Source organism: Artemia sp. Qi Xiang Cuo, chromosome 9 (genome assembly GCF_049724085.1).
Source record: "Artemia sp. Qi Xiang Cuo chromosome 9, ASM4972408v1, whole genome shotgun sequence".
Taxonomy (NCBI): domain Eukaryota; kingdom Metazoa; phylum Arthropoda; class Branchiopoda; order Anostraca; family Artemiidae; genus Artemia; species Artemia sp. Qi Xiang Cuo.
In genome coordinates, this window is record NC_142802.1 from 15,055,338 (window position 1) to 15,074,223 (window position 18,886).

The window sequence follows — 18,886 nt, forward strand, 5'->3', positions numbered from 1 at the left end:
TATCACAAAATCTATTCCTCAGAAAGTTACTCTAAAAGCCTTCTCTATTGAACCAAACTTAAAGCGTTTTCACTAATTTTCAGAGCTACGTTCCCAAGTTTCCTATCTAAGGCATTTTCTGCTACTTTGTAAACTATTTTCCTAAAAAAAATTTCTATCAATCGTCTAAATTGTGACATTCTAAACTATCAAGTTTCATATTCAACTGTTCTTGGAACGTTCCTCTCAAATTCTCGCTTGAAGTGTAGCAACGTCCTAACTATCTAGTAAACATTCAACCTTCATCTTACTCTCATAAGATCAATCACTCACATACTTCTTATAATAAACATAAATAAACAACGTCATGAAGGTCTTATAACAAATTTCCTTGATAAAAAAACACATAAGCAAGACTAATATTATGCAAATATAATAGAATAAATATACACAGAAGGAAAGGTATAAAAAAAAATAAAAAGAACCACGAGCAAACTGATGTAAACAATTTTTTTCTTGTAAATCTAAAAAAAAAACACAATAAAAATAAAATACCTGCTTGATTGGAGTACTGTCTACACTCACAGCTGCTGTTTCGTTCTGATTTTTTGATAAAATTGTCCGTTTAGATGTGGCCGTTGGGGCATTGATAGTTGCAGCCCAGCTTCCAGTCGGGTTTGCAGCTACACGCGCAAGACGTGTCAAAATTGGGTCAGCTACAACAGAAAAAGACTTCCATGAACTTGTTTATTTTAAAACAAAACCCTTCGAGGCCTAAAAGACACATCCCAAAAAACTAACCTTTGATCAAAGAGTTCATAAAACAGAGTAAATACCAATGTCTGTAATTCCATGTGCCTAAGAGATACTCAGTACACCTGGCAAGTAAGACTCACACATCTTTACTATAGAGCTTTCTTTGCTTGTTTGTTCTACGTTTCTGAACGAATGGACCTCTCTAATAGTAAAAGATAGAGGAAGGTGTGGGTAGGAGGTGGGGTAAGTAATACATGGCATTTCGTTTAAAGTACTTACAGCACATACTACCCTCTTTGGCATAAGAAGTTCAAAGAGGAAATCAATAGGGCGAGTTACTTTGACGGGTAGGGAGGGAGGAGTTCACAGATTCGTTTTTCATTATTTATATTAAATATGACTCAGCATATAAAATCTTTAGCCTTAACTATCGCAAGGTATTTTTGTATGCAAACACTTAAGAGATAGAAGAGCCCACTCTAGCATTATTGCACTTGGATTATTTATTTAATTGGTTCCATAGCACGCTCCTCATCTCACCTGCTTTTCACGAAGCAGGTCTTTAGTTCGATCCAAGATAGAACCGCAGAACCGCTTTTTGATTTTGCCAACGTTTTGTTTTCAAGGTAGAAAATAGCGAAAAGTGGCCAGATACAGTCAACAGCGGGTTGAATGAGGGTTTTGAGGAAAGGGGAATGGTTGGTGGTAGCACCAAATCAGAAAGTACTAACAAATTAGAGATGTGATAAGCATATACTAAATCACTATAAGCATTTCTGAAGAACGCTAGGCAGTTTTTGCTTGTGCTTGCTATTCTTCTAGTCGCAAAGGATTGACTACAAACACTTACAAAAAAAAGAAGTTAGTCTACAATATTCTTCAAGTGTTTGCCTATACTGTAAAGCCTAAAACTGAGAAAGTAAAAAAAAACAAAACAAAAGATAACTGCTTTCTGGTTTATTTATACTCCATAGCACAATGCCAGCGATCTAAGAAGTTTATAAAAGACAATGGCAATACCCCTAGTTTGATGTTTGAGCCTTTGGACAGGAAAAACGCAGTGGAGCGAGTAGGCAAAAATGTTCCATAATAGGCAGCTTTAGATTAGGATGGATTAGTGAAAACAATACTTGTTAAACATAAAACCATAGACAGATTTAATGCAAATATTACAAAATGTTAATTATTATATAGGTAATATAAATTTGTACAATCAATATTGATCTAAGTAACAAATGCATACATGAAAAAAGCTGGCAAGTTGACGAAAACGAGTAAAAAGATCATCAAACAGTTCGTGGTAACGAACTGTAAGTAAGGAGCGACCCGGCTCAATAGTAACCAAAACTCTAAAAAACTGGGATTTTTATACCAATAGATACATCAAAAGAATCAGATTTTAATACTGATTTAAAATATATAAGTTTCACTAAGTTTAGTCCTACCCATCAAAAGTTACGCGCCTGATAAAATTTAGCTGATTTTCGAAAAAAGGGGGAAAGACCCCCTAAAAGCTATAGAACCTTAACGAAAATCACACCATCAGATTCAGCGTATCAGAGAACCCTACTGTAAAGGTTTCAAGCTCCTATTATGTATTTTTTGCCAGAAGAAATATCACGGATGCGTGTATATTTGTTTTTTGTTTGTTTGTTTTTTTTTCCCCAGGGGTGATCGTATCGATCCAGTGGCCCTAGAATATCGTGGGAGGGCTCATTCGAACGGAAATTAAAAGTTTTAGTGCCCTTTTCAAATGACCAAAAAAATGGAGGGCAACTAGGCCCCCTCCCACGCTCATTTTTTCTCAAAGTCACCCGATCAAAGCTTTGAGATAGCCATTTTATTCAGCATGGTCGAAAATATAAAAAATATGTCTTTTAGGATGACTTAATCCCCCAAAGTCCCCGGGGGGAGGGCTGAAAGTTATGAACTTTGCCAAATGTTTACATATAGTATTGGTTATTGGGAAGTATACAGACGTTTTCAAGGGGGATTTTTTTCTGGTAGTGGGGGGGGGTCAGGGGTTATGTGGGAGGATCTTTCCATGGAGGAAGTTTTCATTGAAGAAGGGACATTGCTATGAAGGGGACGCCAGATTTCCCAGCATTATTTAAAAAAAACGATCAGAAATTCAATAAAAAAATAAACAAGTTTTTCAACTAGAATTAAGGAGCAACATTAAAACTTAAAACGAACAGAAATTATTACGTTTATGATTGGGTTTACCCCATAGTCTATACCTCGCTCTTTAAGCCAAAGTTTTTCTAGTACTTTCATAAGTGCTATTTATTCTAATTAACAGCCTTTGTGATTAAGGTGTTTTTTTTAAAGAACTGGAACAAATTCGAACTTTAGCGTAAAATGTGAGTCACTGAATAGAAGGAGAACCCCCTAATATTAGTATTAAAAATTTTTGGAAAGCCTCTAGAGGCTTGTTGATTACATTAGTTCTCAATCAAAGCATGCATAAAAAAAATAAAAATAGTTGTAAATAAAATTAAACATCTGGAAAGAAAGTCATATAACCAAGTAAAAGCAAAATTACTATGCAATTCTTTTTTTATTTATTCATGTACGGTGAGCCAAAATCAAAACCCCCATTAATTCAAAAACGTTCAAAAATTAAATAAAAAAAACACGTTTTTTTAACTGAAAGTAAGTAGCAACATTAAAACTTAAAACAAACAGAAATTATTCCGTATATGAAAGGGGCTGTCCCCTCCTCAACGCCTCGCTCTTTACGCTAAAGTTTTTAATCGTTTTAAAAATAGAGTTGCGAGAAAGGGTCTAACTTTAGCGTAAAGAGCGAGGCGTTGAGGAGGGGACAGCCCCTTTCATAGACGGAATAATTTCTGTTCGTTTTAAGTTTTAATGTTGCTCCTTACTTTCAGTTAAAAAAACTTGTTTTTTTATATATTTTTTTTATGTAAAGTCCAATCCGTTTCGCAATCCTTACTTTCACTTGTATTAATAAATTCTTGTAAAAAAAAAAAAAAAAATTCTACTTTTTAGGCTATCTTGAAAACGATTTTTTTTTTAAGGGGATTCAATATCATAAAGAATCAGCCTATTTATTTCATTATAAACTTTTTAGTCTGTGTGGCCAAACTATTTAGAATTGATTTGACGATCTTGAACTTGTAGAGCTTGGATAAGCGACCGGAATAAACGGCAAAAAACTAAATGCCGACATCTACTTTCCCTGAAATCTTAGAAAAAACATGTAACTTCCCTTATTTTGTGCTGGAGATAGATATATTTAGTTTAAGAGAAACTTATATCGTTAGAAAGTGTAAATTTTATTTTAACGGAGCCGAATTTTCTTTCTAAAATTCAGGACAGGGTTGTCACTAAAAACGTTCTAGTGTACCTCCTAGGAAAATGTCCAAAATCACCTCCAAAAAAATGTCGTTTGATCAACTTGACATCTCTTTGAATGTCTATTCATTATTTTCAATTTTTGAGAAATAAAATAAGACTAAATTCTGAGACTCTAGTCTTCTCTAAGACTAAAAAGTCTTTAGTATTATCAATGTCAAAATATACGTTATTTAAGATTGGACCAAGCTACCACGGCCACAGGTTACTGTGACCAACTTACCCATCTATGACATTATATTTATTATTATTAAATTTTAATTATTATTAAAAAAAATTTATTATTATTTTTATTCTTTTATTTCATTGTTATTATTAACATTTAATTATCATTAATATGGGGGTGGACCCACTATTCTTAAATCAGGGCTCAGACCTTCAAGAGCCATTGGCTCCCACAAATGTTTTATTAATAAACGAGGGACAAATTTTGATGTTCTATGATTGCACTGTCATCAGAAGCGGTCAAAAATGGCTAACAAATATAACAATTTTAAGAAACAAAATACAGGTAGGTGAGTTGAGGAAAAATAGTTATCATCTTATTATGTGCAATCATTGGTTACCATTGCATAGGACAAGTATGAGGTCAACTCAATTTCATGAAGTACTGTTGTCTCTTGAGAATTCTCATCTGTCCTACAGGTTAATAGCCCATACAGCTGGTATTAATATAATTGCCAATTCAAGCGGCTTATCACCAAGGAGTTTGTTACCGGAGAAAAAAAAGCAAAAAAAGCAAACAGCTGTGTCAGAAATTGTGTCAGATATGCTCAAAAATTTGCTAGCTATTTTTTCCCCATTCTTTTCCCCCAAATAGTTTATCTGAAATCTGTTTTTTCATGATGGTACTAAGCAAAAGTGAAGGGTTCTGGAATATTTTGGATATAGACGAAAGTGTTTTGGGTAAAGACAATAAAGAGTTCTGGTTAAATATAAAAAAAGAAAAATTAAGAAAAAAAGAAAGCTTAAAAATATAAAACTAAAATTAAAGACAATGGCGATCTTGTTAGGGAGCTCTGGAGCCTAATATGTAACAATAAAAAGTTATCTGGTATAAAAAAGAGAGACAAGACAATAGAAAATATTCTGGTTAAAAAACAAGCGGATACCATTGTCGGCAAGGGTCAGTGCCCGAATGTCTCTTATGATATTCTTAAAACATTGGTGGCTATTTCTTCCCCATTCCTCTCTCCAAGACAGCTCATCCAAAAACTGCTGAATCATATTGGTGCTAAGCAAGGATAAAGTACTCTGGAATATTTTGGGTATATTTTTCTTCAGGAAATCCATACACGTAGCATTAGATTGAGCATCGAGTAAGCTGACATTTGTTGGATTTTTTTGAAAAACTTTTGAGAACCCAAGCGTGTTCAATGCTGCTCGTTCAACGGTAAAATCAGTATAAATTTTGGCCTGAAAAAGAAAGGAAACTAATTATCCCAATTTTATTATTTTTAATTAGCCCAGATCGATTTTAGGATTTGAAAGTTTTTTTTTGAAAACACAAGCATGCTGCGCGATCAACGGAGAAATCAGTATAAAATTTTGCATAAAAAGAAAGCAAGGCATTTAGCCCAATTCCATATCGATTTTTACCACCGCCTGAAAAAAAGATCAATTAGCCCAATTCTAGATTGATTTTAGATTTTTTAGTTGGATTTTTTATAAGATCTTTGAGAATCAAAACGCATTCAATACTGCTCGATCAACAGAAAAATCACAATTATCAATTCTAGCTCGATTTTGGCAGTTTTGAGTTTGTAGGATTTTTTTAAAAAGATTTTTGAGAATCACAAGGCTTGCCACAAAAAAAAAACAACAAAACAAACAAACAAAAAAGCGACTGTGATACCACGAAAAGATACAACAGCGATTGAAAAAACTGTCTGAATTTCGATGAATAAACACACTAGACTAAGGAATTTAGCAAGCCGAAAAAAAGATAAAATTGTAAAGATGAATAAAAAAGAAGACAGAAAGAAGAAGCAAAAAAGAGTAAAACTAAAGAGAGAGAGAGAGAGAGAGAGAGAGAGAGAGAGAGAGAGAGAGAGAGAGAGAGAGAGAGAGAGAGAGAGAGAGAGAGAGAGAGAGAGAGAGAGAGAGAGAGAGAGAGAGAGCAATAGAGAGAGATGAAGAGAGAGAGTATAAATATATATCATCCCATCAGACAGCAAATTATTTTTCGCAAAATGATCTATTACAATTTTAGATTCAAGCAATGACAAAACAGAAAATTGTCGAATGAAAGAAGGGTTGGCTGTTGATTTTCACGAATAGGTAGAGCTAAGGAGTAAAAAAAAAAAGAAAAAAAAGGAGAAAGTGCATATTTAAAGTACATTATAACAACCTACAAGACAGAAAAAAATTTCTGAAATGGTAAGTTGACCATTTTTCGATAACATATGTTTCAAGTTATGTCACAACTTGATATTGAACTTGAAAGCTTAAATTATTAATTTAAAATCTGCAAAAGATAGGAGTACCACTAGTTCAGATAAATTAATGTATTTTTTTGAAATTGAAACCATGCTTTCATTTTTGATCTTAAAAAGAACTATTTTTCCAGGTATCAGAGGAAAAGATTATTATTTTTTAACTTGTTAGTGCACTTGGAGGTGAAAAATATTTTCCCTTCTTTTTACTCTTGGGTAAATTTCTGTGTCAATTTTCACCCTTCTTACGTAAAAAAAATTGGATATTAAACTATTCAATAGACATTTCTAAACCTAACTATCCAATACTAACAATTCTTTCTTATAACGCTTCACGACAAGACCAATTCACCTCTCCTTCAGAAACATAGCGATATCGTTTAGTGGAAACAGGTAGTTAATCTAGAAAGAATTAATCTTCGACCTAAACAAACTTTATGGGTGTTAAAGAATAGCACTGTATATGAGAATAAAAGTGGCCAAGCGTAGCTCTGAAACGTGGACGTTTCGAATGTCTGATGGGGATGTGCTAGACCCTTTTCAAAGGAATCGATTGTGCAGGAATTACAGAATAAAAAAAAAGGCTCTGGGCTAAAATATACAAAAGACAATTAATTCTTTAACAGCTATCCCACTGAACTAGTGGACTTATTAGAGGAATTCTCCTGAGGGGTGGGATGTAAGTAGTAGTCCAAACATGAAAAATGTAAATCTGTATACCACTCCAAAATGACCTTTTAATATTTTTTTTTTTTTACCAAAGACACAATTCTGGGTATTTCATTTAAAAATATATAAAAAGAAAATAACAATGTAACCGTTACCCCAAGATGGACCCATTGTTGCAGAGGTTCCAAGATCTTTGAAAACTTTTTAGCACTACTGTCTGGCTCAACTGCTCTCATTCGAATCCTTTTCGTTCTTTGATCAAGGACACCCAGGACTTCTACTCGAACTTCCTTTTTTTTGCCATCAAGAGACGAAGTACCAAGACTAATTATTCCCACCTAAAATCATTCATTAAAATTGACTGTTAATAAACAATAACAACAACAACAACAACAACGAAAAAGGTGTATATAAATAGACTTCAAGATTATGGTACATTTTTTTTGGCACGACATAAAACATAACACGTTCATTGCGTGCATACCTCGTACAGAGGAGAAAGACAGTAACTTTCTAGGAAAAGGAAATACTAATTTTCGGACTTTTTAGGGAAGGAAATAACCAATTCCAGGAGTTCTCCGTTGGTAATGAACATAGATGACCACTTGGAATAAATGAACTTATTTCAATTATACATAAATTCAAAGGCTATCGATCTATCGATCACGATCGATCACGACCGGCTGCATTGTTTTTTCACGTATAGAGACGTTAGTGATCTTATCAGTCCACTGGATACCAAGGATGCATCGAAGACAGATGTTCTCAAAACCCTGGATTTGCTTTTTCAGCTGCTTAGTCAACGCCCAAGATTCACAGCCGTACATTAATACGGAGAAGACGTTACTATTGAAAAGCCGGAGCTTGAGCTTTAGAGAGTATGCAGGATTCCTCCACATATTTCTTAGTTTATTGAAGGCGTTTTCTGCGTATGCAATGCGTATGGTGATTTCCCGCTTAAGGCTACCGTCATATTTAATGACACTACCAAGGTACTTGAACTCTTCAACCTCCTCTAGTCCATCAGGTCCGACTTTGAGCTATGGGGCAGGTAGGGTATTGACGTTGTTTCGCACGACTTTCGTTCCCTGTGTACTGATTGACAGACCAGCTTGCCTAGCCATGCTGGAGAGTACAGCGATATTATTCTGTAGCTCCTCTCTTAAATGAGATAGGAGGGTTACATCATCAGCAAAATCACCGTCACAAAATGTGCGGTTTTGGTTCAGCTGGATTTCACCTCTGAAATTACATAATCGAAATATATAGTCGATGAGTATAGCAAATAGCACTGGGGAGACGATACATCCTTGGTGGACACCAGACTTCACACATAACCATTCGGTAGGCTCCTCATCATCAGTTTCTACAGAACATAACTGATTCCCGTATAGCGTGACAATCATACGAACATCTTGCCAGGGAATCCATAATCCCGTAGTATTCTCCTTAGTGAGTCTCTGTGGACCGAGTCAAACGCCTTCAAAAAGTCAATGAAGGCAATAATAATCTCAGTCTGCCATTCGTTTGCTTCTTCTATGAGTACCCTCAAACAAAATAACAAATCAGCGCACGATCTCCCTAATCGAAAACCATGTTGCTCATCTCTTAGTATTGCGTCGAATTTTGACTGAATGCGGTTCAGTAGTACTTGGCAAAAAAATTTACTCCCTACAGACCGCAGAGTCTTCATAAAAACTTTTGCTTCTACGGGTTCACTGAATAAACAGAGTTCTTATAGTTTTCAAAACTATGTTTTTCCCAAATGCATATTACTAAGCTCCAAATGTCGATAAAATTGCACTCGGAAACCCGGTACGTTTTAAAAATTCCCAGGGGCAGAACGTACATAATTGGTCATATATCCGGTTTTGTGCAATACGGATATCATTTCCACAGAGGATAATCTGAAAAGTATATTCATTATATAAGCTGTGTTACATATCATTATATTAAATTACCTCGAAACATGTGGATGTCAGATGCCAGGTGAGGCGGAAAATACCTAGCCCTGCTGCAAGTACAAGTAGCATTATTTAAGCTGTATTACGGCCACACGGGAATACTTCATAAAGATTGATTAAATTAACGTTATTTTGGCCACAAGCGAATGCCGCATAAAGATCGCTTAAAATAGCGTTATTTTGGCCACAAAGAAGTGAGGCAAAAGATGGCTTTAAACAGCATTATTTGGTATTTGTAGTATTCTAAACTCTTTGGCTAATCATAAAGTAAACAACATGTACTACATAATTACATTTTATTTTAATCAAGACACAAATAAACATATTTTTTTTCCAAATAAAAATACTCTAAAATCATTTCTGAATGAACATACTCCCGAAAAGGTGGTTTCAAAATCTAGTGGGTGGGGTAAAAAAAAATTATTCCCCAACTGACGCCACTGCAATCATTGTTCCTTGAATTAGTCTATCTTAAATGATTTCCAATGTGTACTTCAGCAATTACCCAGATTTTTTCTGGAAGCAGAGGAAACTTCTACTCAATTTAGCTCACATGTTTTGATCAATCTTTTCATGCGAATCATCAATTATCCAAATCAAACCAACATACTCGTATGTGTCTGCAAAAATCAAAACCTGTGAGAATGGCTCTATAGATTTAGCTTTCTTTTTTCTTAGTATTTATTTGATTATCCTCATGGACTTTAAGGACAGAATATCATGTTGTCTTGAGACATTAACAACATAGATGACACGAGAAAGTATGACAATGACGTAGGTACATCATCTTACTCACTATAATGCCTTATATAGCATCCCCGCGCCCAAAAACAAAAGGCTGTACCTGAAACTAGAATAAGTTAGAAAGTAATAAAGATTCCTTAAACGGGTATTGACCGGTTATAACAACAGAGGCTTTATGTTTATTATATTTTTTGCTTGCTATATGGTTTATTATATGTTTTTGGTATCACATCTCTAATTGTTAAGTTCTTCCTGATATTATTCTAGTACCAAATACTCACCACCTCTAACTCCCCCCTTGACCTCCTTCTGTCACGTCTTTCCATTTTTTCCGCAAAAGCAAAATGTAAAAAAAAAAAATCCTTTCCAGGATCGTTCCAAAGACCTACTGCGTGTAAATCAGACGTAACAAATGCTGCACAGGAGAATCATGTCAATCTATCTTATATAAGCTGTGGTTCAACTACAAGAATGCTCAAAATTCTCCAACTTGCAACATATCCCTTCCAGCTTTTCATGGCCTTCACCAGCCAGAAAGGGTTACATGTGCCAAACTTTAGTCCAATTGATCCGTCCGTTTAAGAATGTATAACAAACAATCAGATGATTGATGTTGTATAGTACCGGTACACCAATGCAAAACCAAATCATTCAATTGAACACAAGGTGTGGCTATAAGCTAACGAGACTGATATTATAGGTCTGCCCATGTTGGATTATTATTACCTCCTTCAATGTAAACCTCTCGTCTATTTCTACACCATTCAAACAGACGTTTCATTGTTCAAAACAATACAAGAAGTCCTTCTCTATGAGCTCGTTCATGACACAGGACGATTTTTCTTTCACAGTTTCAATCGTCTTGAATCTTGTTTCTTTTATAGCAAATTTAATTTTGAGGCACATATAAGTCTCGTGGCGAAAGATGAGGGGCATAAGGCGAACGGCTTGAAGCTGGAATGTTATCCTTAGGTAAAAGATATTGGCAGAAAGAGTCAGTTTTGCAGCACGACGTCTTGCGGCGAGACAAAGACGTCTTGCAGCATGAGCTGGTGCGTTGCCATGACGAAAAGCCAATGAAATTTGCTTCTACAAGTCGGGTTCTTTTTTTCTGATTATATTTCCTTTGAGCTGAGCATAAAAAAATTCAAGGCAATATTATTGATTAACAGTTACAGCTTCAGAAACCTAGGTAAGGCATAAGTCCTATGGATATAGGTCATTACTGTTTTGATCTTTGACTTACGCATAACAGTGATTTAGCTTAGAATGGAATTATGATCTTCTAACACATGGACGCTTAGTTTATCGATCAAAAGTTGAAAAAAACAGAAGATTCATAACATGTGACCCTTTCCTGATGGTTATGCTGATACAAATATTACACGAGTTTCTTATTTTTTGATTGTAAAAACTTTTCGCACCAACTTCATACACACTTATAGGATGATAAGACAAACTACATAGAATTTGTCCTCGTTTTCTGTCAATCACTACACTTTCACAGCCGCATGAATAGCTAACGGACAGTTACGTTGTATGAGATTACAACATTGGGTATTTTTTGGTTACTAATTGTTATTTTCATGGGTGATTTTCAGTCGTTCTCAAGAAAAATTATTGGTTGTCCGCGATATTCGAATTACTTTTCTATGATTCTTTAGGATACGCCCTTAGAGGAGATAATCTTCCCGAGGTTCTTGCTACCGAGCAAAAATAACGACACCACTACAATTTTGCCAAAATTTAGTTTCTGGGAGACTGAACAGAAAAGATGAAAGAGGACTGGATATAATATTTTCCATAAAAAGCAATTATCTTGGATACTGAGCCTCAAATAGTCACGAAAACAGCAAACAAATAAATGCCACAAACATGTTAATTAATCTACAGACACGAGAGGGTTTGCAGCCATGGGCGCCCATAAGCTGAATTCCAGGGGGGGGGGGGGGGCAAACCTCATCTAATTGGCACTTTTAATGCTATATAATAGAAATCTCAGAACAAAAATATAAAAATAAGGCAGCATCATTCAACCAGGGGGGGGAGCCCCCCCCCCCCCCCGTATGGGCGACCATGTTTGATAACAGCAAATGCACAAACAATTTCATCAAAACAGAACCTACTGGCCATAAAGCCTTACGGGGAGACTGAGTTGAAGTGTTTGCTGTTGTTGAATGTAAAATATCGTGGAATTTGTTAAACACTGATGCATTTCTTGTTTTTTTTTTTAAATAAATTCAGTTCGATTCACAAGTAAAAATTCTTTAAGCAATAACGGTCAATGTTACCTACACACTTCCAACTTACCTCAACACTGCCAACTTACCTACACACTGCCAACTTACCTCAACACTGCCATTTTTTGTACCAAACTGTTCATAGTCATTGGTAACAGCAAATGTACAAACACTTCTCATAAGAGTGTGAAAACTCTTTAAGTAATGATGGTCAACGTTAACCCACTTAACGACATTTGCTACAGGAGTATAGCAGCACCAGTGATAAATCAGCTTAATCAATGTTGCAGGGGGATGTGGAGAACCACCGAAAATTGAGCCATTAAATATAGCCATGAATGAGTTAGGGCAGCAATCACCGATCCAGACGTATCCACCGCTATAAAAACAAGAATTTAGCTTTGAGGAATAAACAGATCCAATTACCAAAGTGGCTACGCCGAAAAAATTAACATGTCTAAGAATTAAAAGAAGAAACAGTTGAACCAGTATTTCCATATAAACAAGAATCCCCCCTCCCGATTTTCAGATTTTTAGGAATTTCTTTTAAACCTTTAGGGAAGTTTTGATATTTATTTTTATATATTTATATATATTTTTTTTTTTGAGAAAACTCGACAAAATCTTGGTTATTTCTGAAGCAAGGAGCACAAGAGAGACTAGCCCTAAAATTCATTTAAAATGCTTTTAGACTCAGACATCATGGATTGTAGCCCTCTTATCCCCGCCTCTTCTTGAAGGCCAAGAAGGAAGAATTGGGACAAACTAAAACAATAATAAAAAAAAACACCGGATTTATTTAAAAATACAGGCAATGCGAAATAATCGGAAGTAAACGATAGAATATGGAAAATATAGTGAGAGGCAGGCTAACCGAATAGGGTGTTGTTCTTAGCTGATTAATTCAAAGACCCTACCTGTGTGGAAACTTTCCATCATCATTGGCTTTTCCCAACTTCAGAGGGACAGCGCTAGAGTCAGTAGTACAATGATATGGACAATATTGAGTAGTTCGAATCAAGCCTTCTTGCATCAACCACTCAGCAAATTCGGCAGTCCCAAGTTGTAGCTTATTTTTTAAGTACAAATCTAAAAGTGAATATAACAAATGACTGGACATATCAAAAATAAGAATAAGAATTCATATAAAACAAGGTTTAAACAGAATATAATATCAGTCCATACGAGTATAATTCGAAATATTCCGTAGGCAGGGGGAGAGTTTCATTTTAGGACGGGTGGGATTGTTGTGGAGGGTTCCAAAAACAAAACTTTCATTGCTTCAGACATATCTTACTTTCAAAATGTATCTAATTTTTAAATATGAACGCGTAAAATATATATGACGAGGAGGAATGGTAAGGGTTTACAATTCTTGAAATTTATTAACATATTGTTAATGTTTTTTGTATACAACTCATAATTTTACTTATGTTTCAATAAAAAATTTTTTTGAAACATCCAGTTTTTCGTTAACCGAAACCTACTACACGCCTCCATTAAACACTTTAAATCTATAATTGATGCAAAATAGAAGACAGAAATGACACGTTCAAAGTATAACCACAATAGCTAAGACCATAAATGAAATGAAACGACAAGAACGATTTTCTTTCCTATTGTTGTTCCTTCATTGAAGGAAGTAACTTACATCTAAGCTGTTTTTAGCAGGTTATTGATTTCGACATTATTTAGTAGATAAAATAATAATTTGCGGATAAAAATAAGAGCAAAGTATACAAAAACCAACATGGTGAACCTTAAAGAACTGATTCAAGAAAAAAATATTGCAATGAAAATAAATTAAAATTAAAAAATCAATAACAAACCTAATACCTTTCTCATTTGCTGAGCATTATTTGTTGTGTTATCATTTAAAGTTATTGATTTAGACATTATTTAGTAAGTTATTGAAGTATCATATTTACTCACATATTTAATCCTAAAAGTAACAATAATATTATTTTAGCAAAATAATTTGATGAAATACTAATTAAGAATAAAAATAAGAGAAAAGTATAAAAAACCAACATGGCAAACCTTTTCTTATTTTTAACTACAAAAAAAAGAAAAAAAATGAAAAAAAAAGAAAAAAAAAAAAAAAAAGAAAGAAAAGTTTATTATCTTGATCATCATAGTTGCAGCTGTAGCTGCAACCTAGTAAAAGCCGAACCGTAGCCCGTAAGTAACGAAGAGTGAAAAAACGCGTTTTGAACGCAAATACCATCTGACCTGACTCAGGAATTTTTCTAAAGAGTAATCATTCAAATATTTTTTAAGAACAGTAAAAAAAATGCACTGAAAAGAAAATAAATCAAGATTCAATAAAAAAAAATATTGCACTGAAAAGAAATTAAAATTAAAAAAGCAATAAAAACCTAATACCTTTCTCGCATGCTGAGCATTATTTCGTGTGTCGTAATTTAAAGTTACTGATTTTGACGTTATTTAGTAAATTATTGAAGCATCATATTAACTAGCTTATTTAATCATAAAATAACATTAATTATTACTAAGTAACAAGTTTGATAATAATATTTTAACAAAATAATTTGATAAAATACTAATTTGACAATAAGCTAAGAGATACGTGTACATAACCAACACGGTAAACCTTTTATTCTTAAAAAAAGCGGAGAGAACGAGAAACAAGTTCATTTTCTCACCATATTCAAAAAAATAATCATTCAGCTCTTCTCCAACGACTGCATCAAGGAAATAAAGAAAAGAAAATCAAATTTACTTTCAAAAAAAATAAAAAGTTAAAAAAAGCAATAACAAACCTAATGCCTTTCTCGCTTGCTGAGCATTGTTTGGTGTGTCGTAATTTAAAGGCCTCACCGTAACTGACAGCGATGGGAATAACCTGCTTTCATTCTTAGGACCTTTAGGGTTTGCGGCTTTACCTGTAGAAAAAGAGAAGATAAGAAAAAACTCGAAAAGAAGAAAAACAAGGATATTTACAGGCAGTGAAAATGAAAATGCAACGCAAATATTTCGGCCGAGACCTCTGCTCGACTATCCTCAGTGCAAAAAAAAAGGAACTTTTCCACAAGGAGTCATCCTTCTATTCTTGCATAATGGAATTTAAGGCGATAAACACAAAATCAAAAGAACCCATAAAACAGCGAAATTGAAAACCAAGAACAATAGACAAAATCCTCTTAGTTGCAAAATGACTTTGTGCTGTATCTAGAAAACTTGGTTGTGGTAATTAAAAAGACGTTATGTGACATTTTTTTTTTTGCAAGACGCAGATTTACTAGCCATCCCATCAAACTAAGCAAATTCAATCTTTTGGCTAAAGATTCTTTTAACAGCATGGATAGAATCTTTTGGGAATGATATTAAGTTTTATTTTTCAGGCCAACTTCAGGAGTTATAAAATTAAATTAAAAAATACTGTTTGTGTCAGGATCATAGACTGTTTAAAAAGTGCCTCCAACATACAAATAGCAACCCAAACAAAAAAAGAAGCTTTTTTCTATAGATTCTTATAGAAAAAAAAAACGAAAATACATAAAATATTATTTTTTCCATGAAAAAGACCATGTAAATAAAAAACGAAAATAAATTAATTTGTAAAACTTTTTCTATAAAACAAGTTTTTCAAAGAAAAGTAAAGAGCTCCATTAAGCCCAAAATGAGCAAAAATAAAGTCAAATAATCTTCCAAGCGTAAAACTACCACAAATCACCATTAATAAATAAATGAACCTCAAAACGAACAGAAATTACAATAAACAGCCGAGTCAAACTCAAAACGAGCAAAAATTAGCATGAGTAGGGCTTATAAACCCCATGCCTTCTCAAGACCAAATCATAATTTGCGCTTTACTGAAAACAAAATACGCTTTAAATGTTTTCACTTTTGGTCTCTGGCCTAATCTGGTACGTTTTTTTTTTTTTTTTTTTTTTTTTTTTAGTAAAGCGCAAATTATAATCTGGTCTTGAGAAGGCATGGGGGTTATAAGCCCTAATCATGTTAATTTTTGCTCATTTTGAGTTTGACGCGGCTATTTATCGTAATTTCTGTTCGTTTTGAGTTTTATTTATTTGCTAATGGTGATTTGCGGTAGTTTTACGCTATCGCAAGAACGAAGCATACAAAACTACGCTTATATGCAAAATTGAACACTAGTACATTTACAAGTAGAACTGGACACAGGTCAGTAAAGGACGAACTTGTAGCATTTAGTAACTGAAATATCAGAGACAACGCTATAGCGTTGCCTATAGTAAAGACCATACGGCTCCAATGTTTTATTATTTATTTATATATTTTTTTTTTCCCAGAAGCACTTCATATGGAAGGGATCGTCATATAAACTTCAAAGGGGGCTCATTAGATTGGAAATCGAGAGTTCTAGTGCCCTTTTTAAGAGTTAACAGTGATCGGAGGATAACTAGCCCCCCCCACGCTGTGGGTTTATAGCGTCCCACGCTATGGTTCTTATGGAAGGAATGCTCGTATAAACTTCAGAGAGGGCTCATTTGATTGGAAATTGAAAGTTCTAGTTCACTTATTAGGCGTCAAAAGATATTGGAGGGTAACCAGCTCCCCCCCCCCCCAAACCCTGTTTTTTCCAAATGCATCCAATAAAATTTTGAGATAGCCATTTAATTAAAAATAGTTCAATGATCACATAACAAAAACTCCGTTGTCGACACAACACCCAAGGGCCCGGTGTCAGACGTTGTAAGTTAGGCCCTGGGGGCGTATATGGTTCTTATGGAAGGAATGCTCGAATAAACTTCAGAGAGGGCGTATTTACTTGAAAATTGAAAGTTCTAGTTCACTTTTTAAGAGTCAAAAGATATCGGAGGACAACCAGCCCCAACGCCCTTTCTTTCCAAAATGCATCCAATAACAATTTTGAGATAGCAATTTCTTTAAAAAAATAGTTCAACGATCATATAACAAAAACTCCGGTGTCAACAAACCCCCCAAGGGACCCGGGGACAGGCGTTGTAAGTTATGCATTGGCGACATATATGATTCTTATGGAAGGGATGCTCGTATAAACTTCAAAGAGGACTCATTTGATTTGAAATTGAAAGTTCTAGTTCACTTTTTAAGAGTCGAAAGAGATCGGAGGGCACCTAGCCTCCCCTACACGCACCTTTTTTCCTCGAACCCATCCGATAAGAACTTTGAGATAGCCATTTTTAAAAAATAGATCAAAGACCATATAACAAAAACTCCGGGGGCGACACAGCCCCCCACGGCCCGAGGGGCAGGCGTTGTAAGTCATACCCTGGGGGAATATATAGTTCTTATGCAAGGGATACTCGTAAAAACTTCAGAGAGGGCTCATTTGATTGGAAACTGAAAGTTCTAGTGCAGTTTTTGAGAGTCAAAAGAGATTGGAGGGCAACTAGCCCCCCCACTACCACCACCACCACCACGCCCCTTTTTCCCCAAATGTGTCTGATAAAAATTTTGAGATAACCATTTTGTTAAACATTGTTCAAAAGTCAGATAACGAAAACTCAGATGTCGACACAACCCCCCAGGGCCCGAGGGCAAGCGTTGTAAGTGTTGTCCTGGGGGCGTATATGGTTCTTATGAAAGGAATTATCGTATGAACTTCTTAGAGGGCTCATTTGATTGGAAATTGAAAGTTCTGGTTCACTTTTTAATGGTCAAAAGATGTTCGAGGGCAATTAGCCCCCCCCCTCCACGCCTTATTTTCCTCAAAACCATCCGATAAGAACTTTGAGAGAGCCATTTTTTCAAAATGATTCAAAGATCATACAACGAAAACTCCGAGGTCAACACAATCCTCCAGGGCCCGGGTTAGGCGTTGTAAGTTATGCCTGGCGGGCATATATAGCTGTTATGAAAGGGATGCTCGTATAAACTTCAGAGAGGACTTATTTGATTGGAAATTGAAAGTTCTAGTTCAGTTTTTAAGAGTGAAAAGAGATCAGAGGGCAACTATCCCCCCACGCCTCTTTCCCCCAAATGCATCCGATAAAAATTTTGATATAGTCATTTTGTTAAAAATAGTTCAAAGGTCAGATAACAAAAACTCCGGCGTCAACACAGCCCTTCAGGGCCTGGGGCAGGCGCTGCAAGTTATGCCCTCGTGGCATATATGGTTCTTATGGAAGGGATATTCGTATAAACTTCAGAGAGGGCTCATTTGAATGGAAATTGAAAGTTCCAATTCAATTTTCAAGATTCAAAAGAGATCGGAGGGCAACTAGCCCCCCCCCCCACTACCACCACCACCACCACGCCCCTTTTTTCCCAAATGCATCGGATAAAGATTTTGAGATAGTCATTTAGATAGAAATTGTTCAAGAGTCAGATATCAAAAACTCAGGTGTCGACACAACCCCCCAGGTCCCGAGGGCAGGTGTTGCAAGTGTTGTAATGGGGGCGTATATGGTTCTTATGAAAGGGATTCTCGTATAAACTTCTTAGAGGGCTCATTAGATTGGAAATTGAAAGTTCCAGTTCACTTTTATTGGTCAAAAGATATCCGAGGGCAACTAGCCCCCCCCCCCTCCACGCCTTATTTTCCTCAAAACCATTCGATAAGAACTTTGAAAGAGCCATTTTTTTCAAAATGGTTCAAAGATCATATAACGAAAACTCTGGGGTCGACACAATCCTCCAAGGCCTTGGTTAGGCGTTGTAAGTTATGCCCGGCGGGCATATATAGCTGTTATGGAAGGGATGCTCGTATAAACTTCAGAGAGGGCTCACTTGA

General features: G+C 35.3%; 1 protein-coding gene across 3 annotated transcripts in view; it reads right to left on the reverse strand.

Moving 5' to 3' along the window:
* LOC148948351 (uncharacterized) overlaps positions 1-18,886 on the reverse strand; it is a 95,878-nt gene that overhangs the window by 31,042 nt on the left and 45,950 nt on the right. For all 3 annotated transcript variants that reach the window (XM_089094301.1, XM_089094302.1, XM_089094303.1), the window contains exons 6-11: positions 14,949-15,071; positions 13,083-13,254; positions 12,274-12,544; positions 7,373-7,555; positions 5,226-5,529; positions 535-695 (exon numbers count right to left, since the gene is read on the reverse strand). In XM_089094301.1, coding sequence (XP_088950427.1) covers positions 535-695; positions 5,226-5,529; positions 7,373-7,555; positions 12,274-12,544; positions 13,083-13,254; positions 14,949-15,071 — 1,214 coding nt within the window. The remainder of the gene's footprint in view (positions 1-534; positions 696-5,225; positions 5,530-7,372; positions 7,556-12,273; positions 12,545-13,082; positions 13,255-14,948; positions 15,072-18,886) is intronic.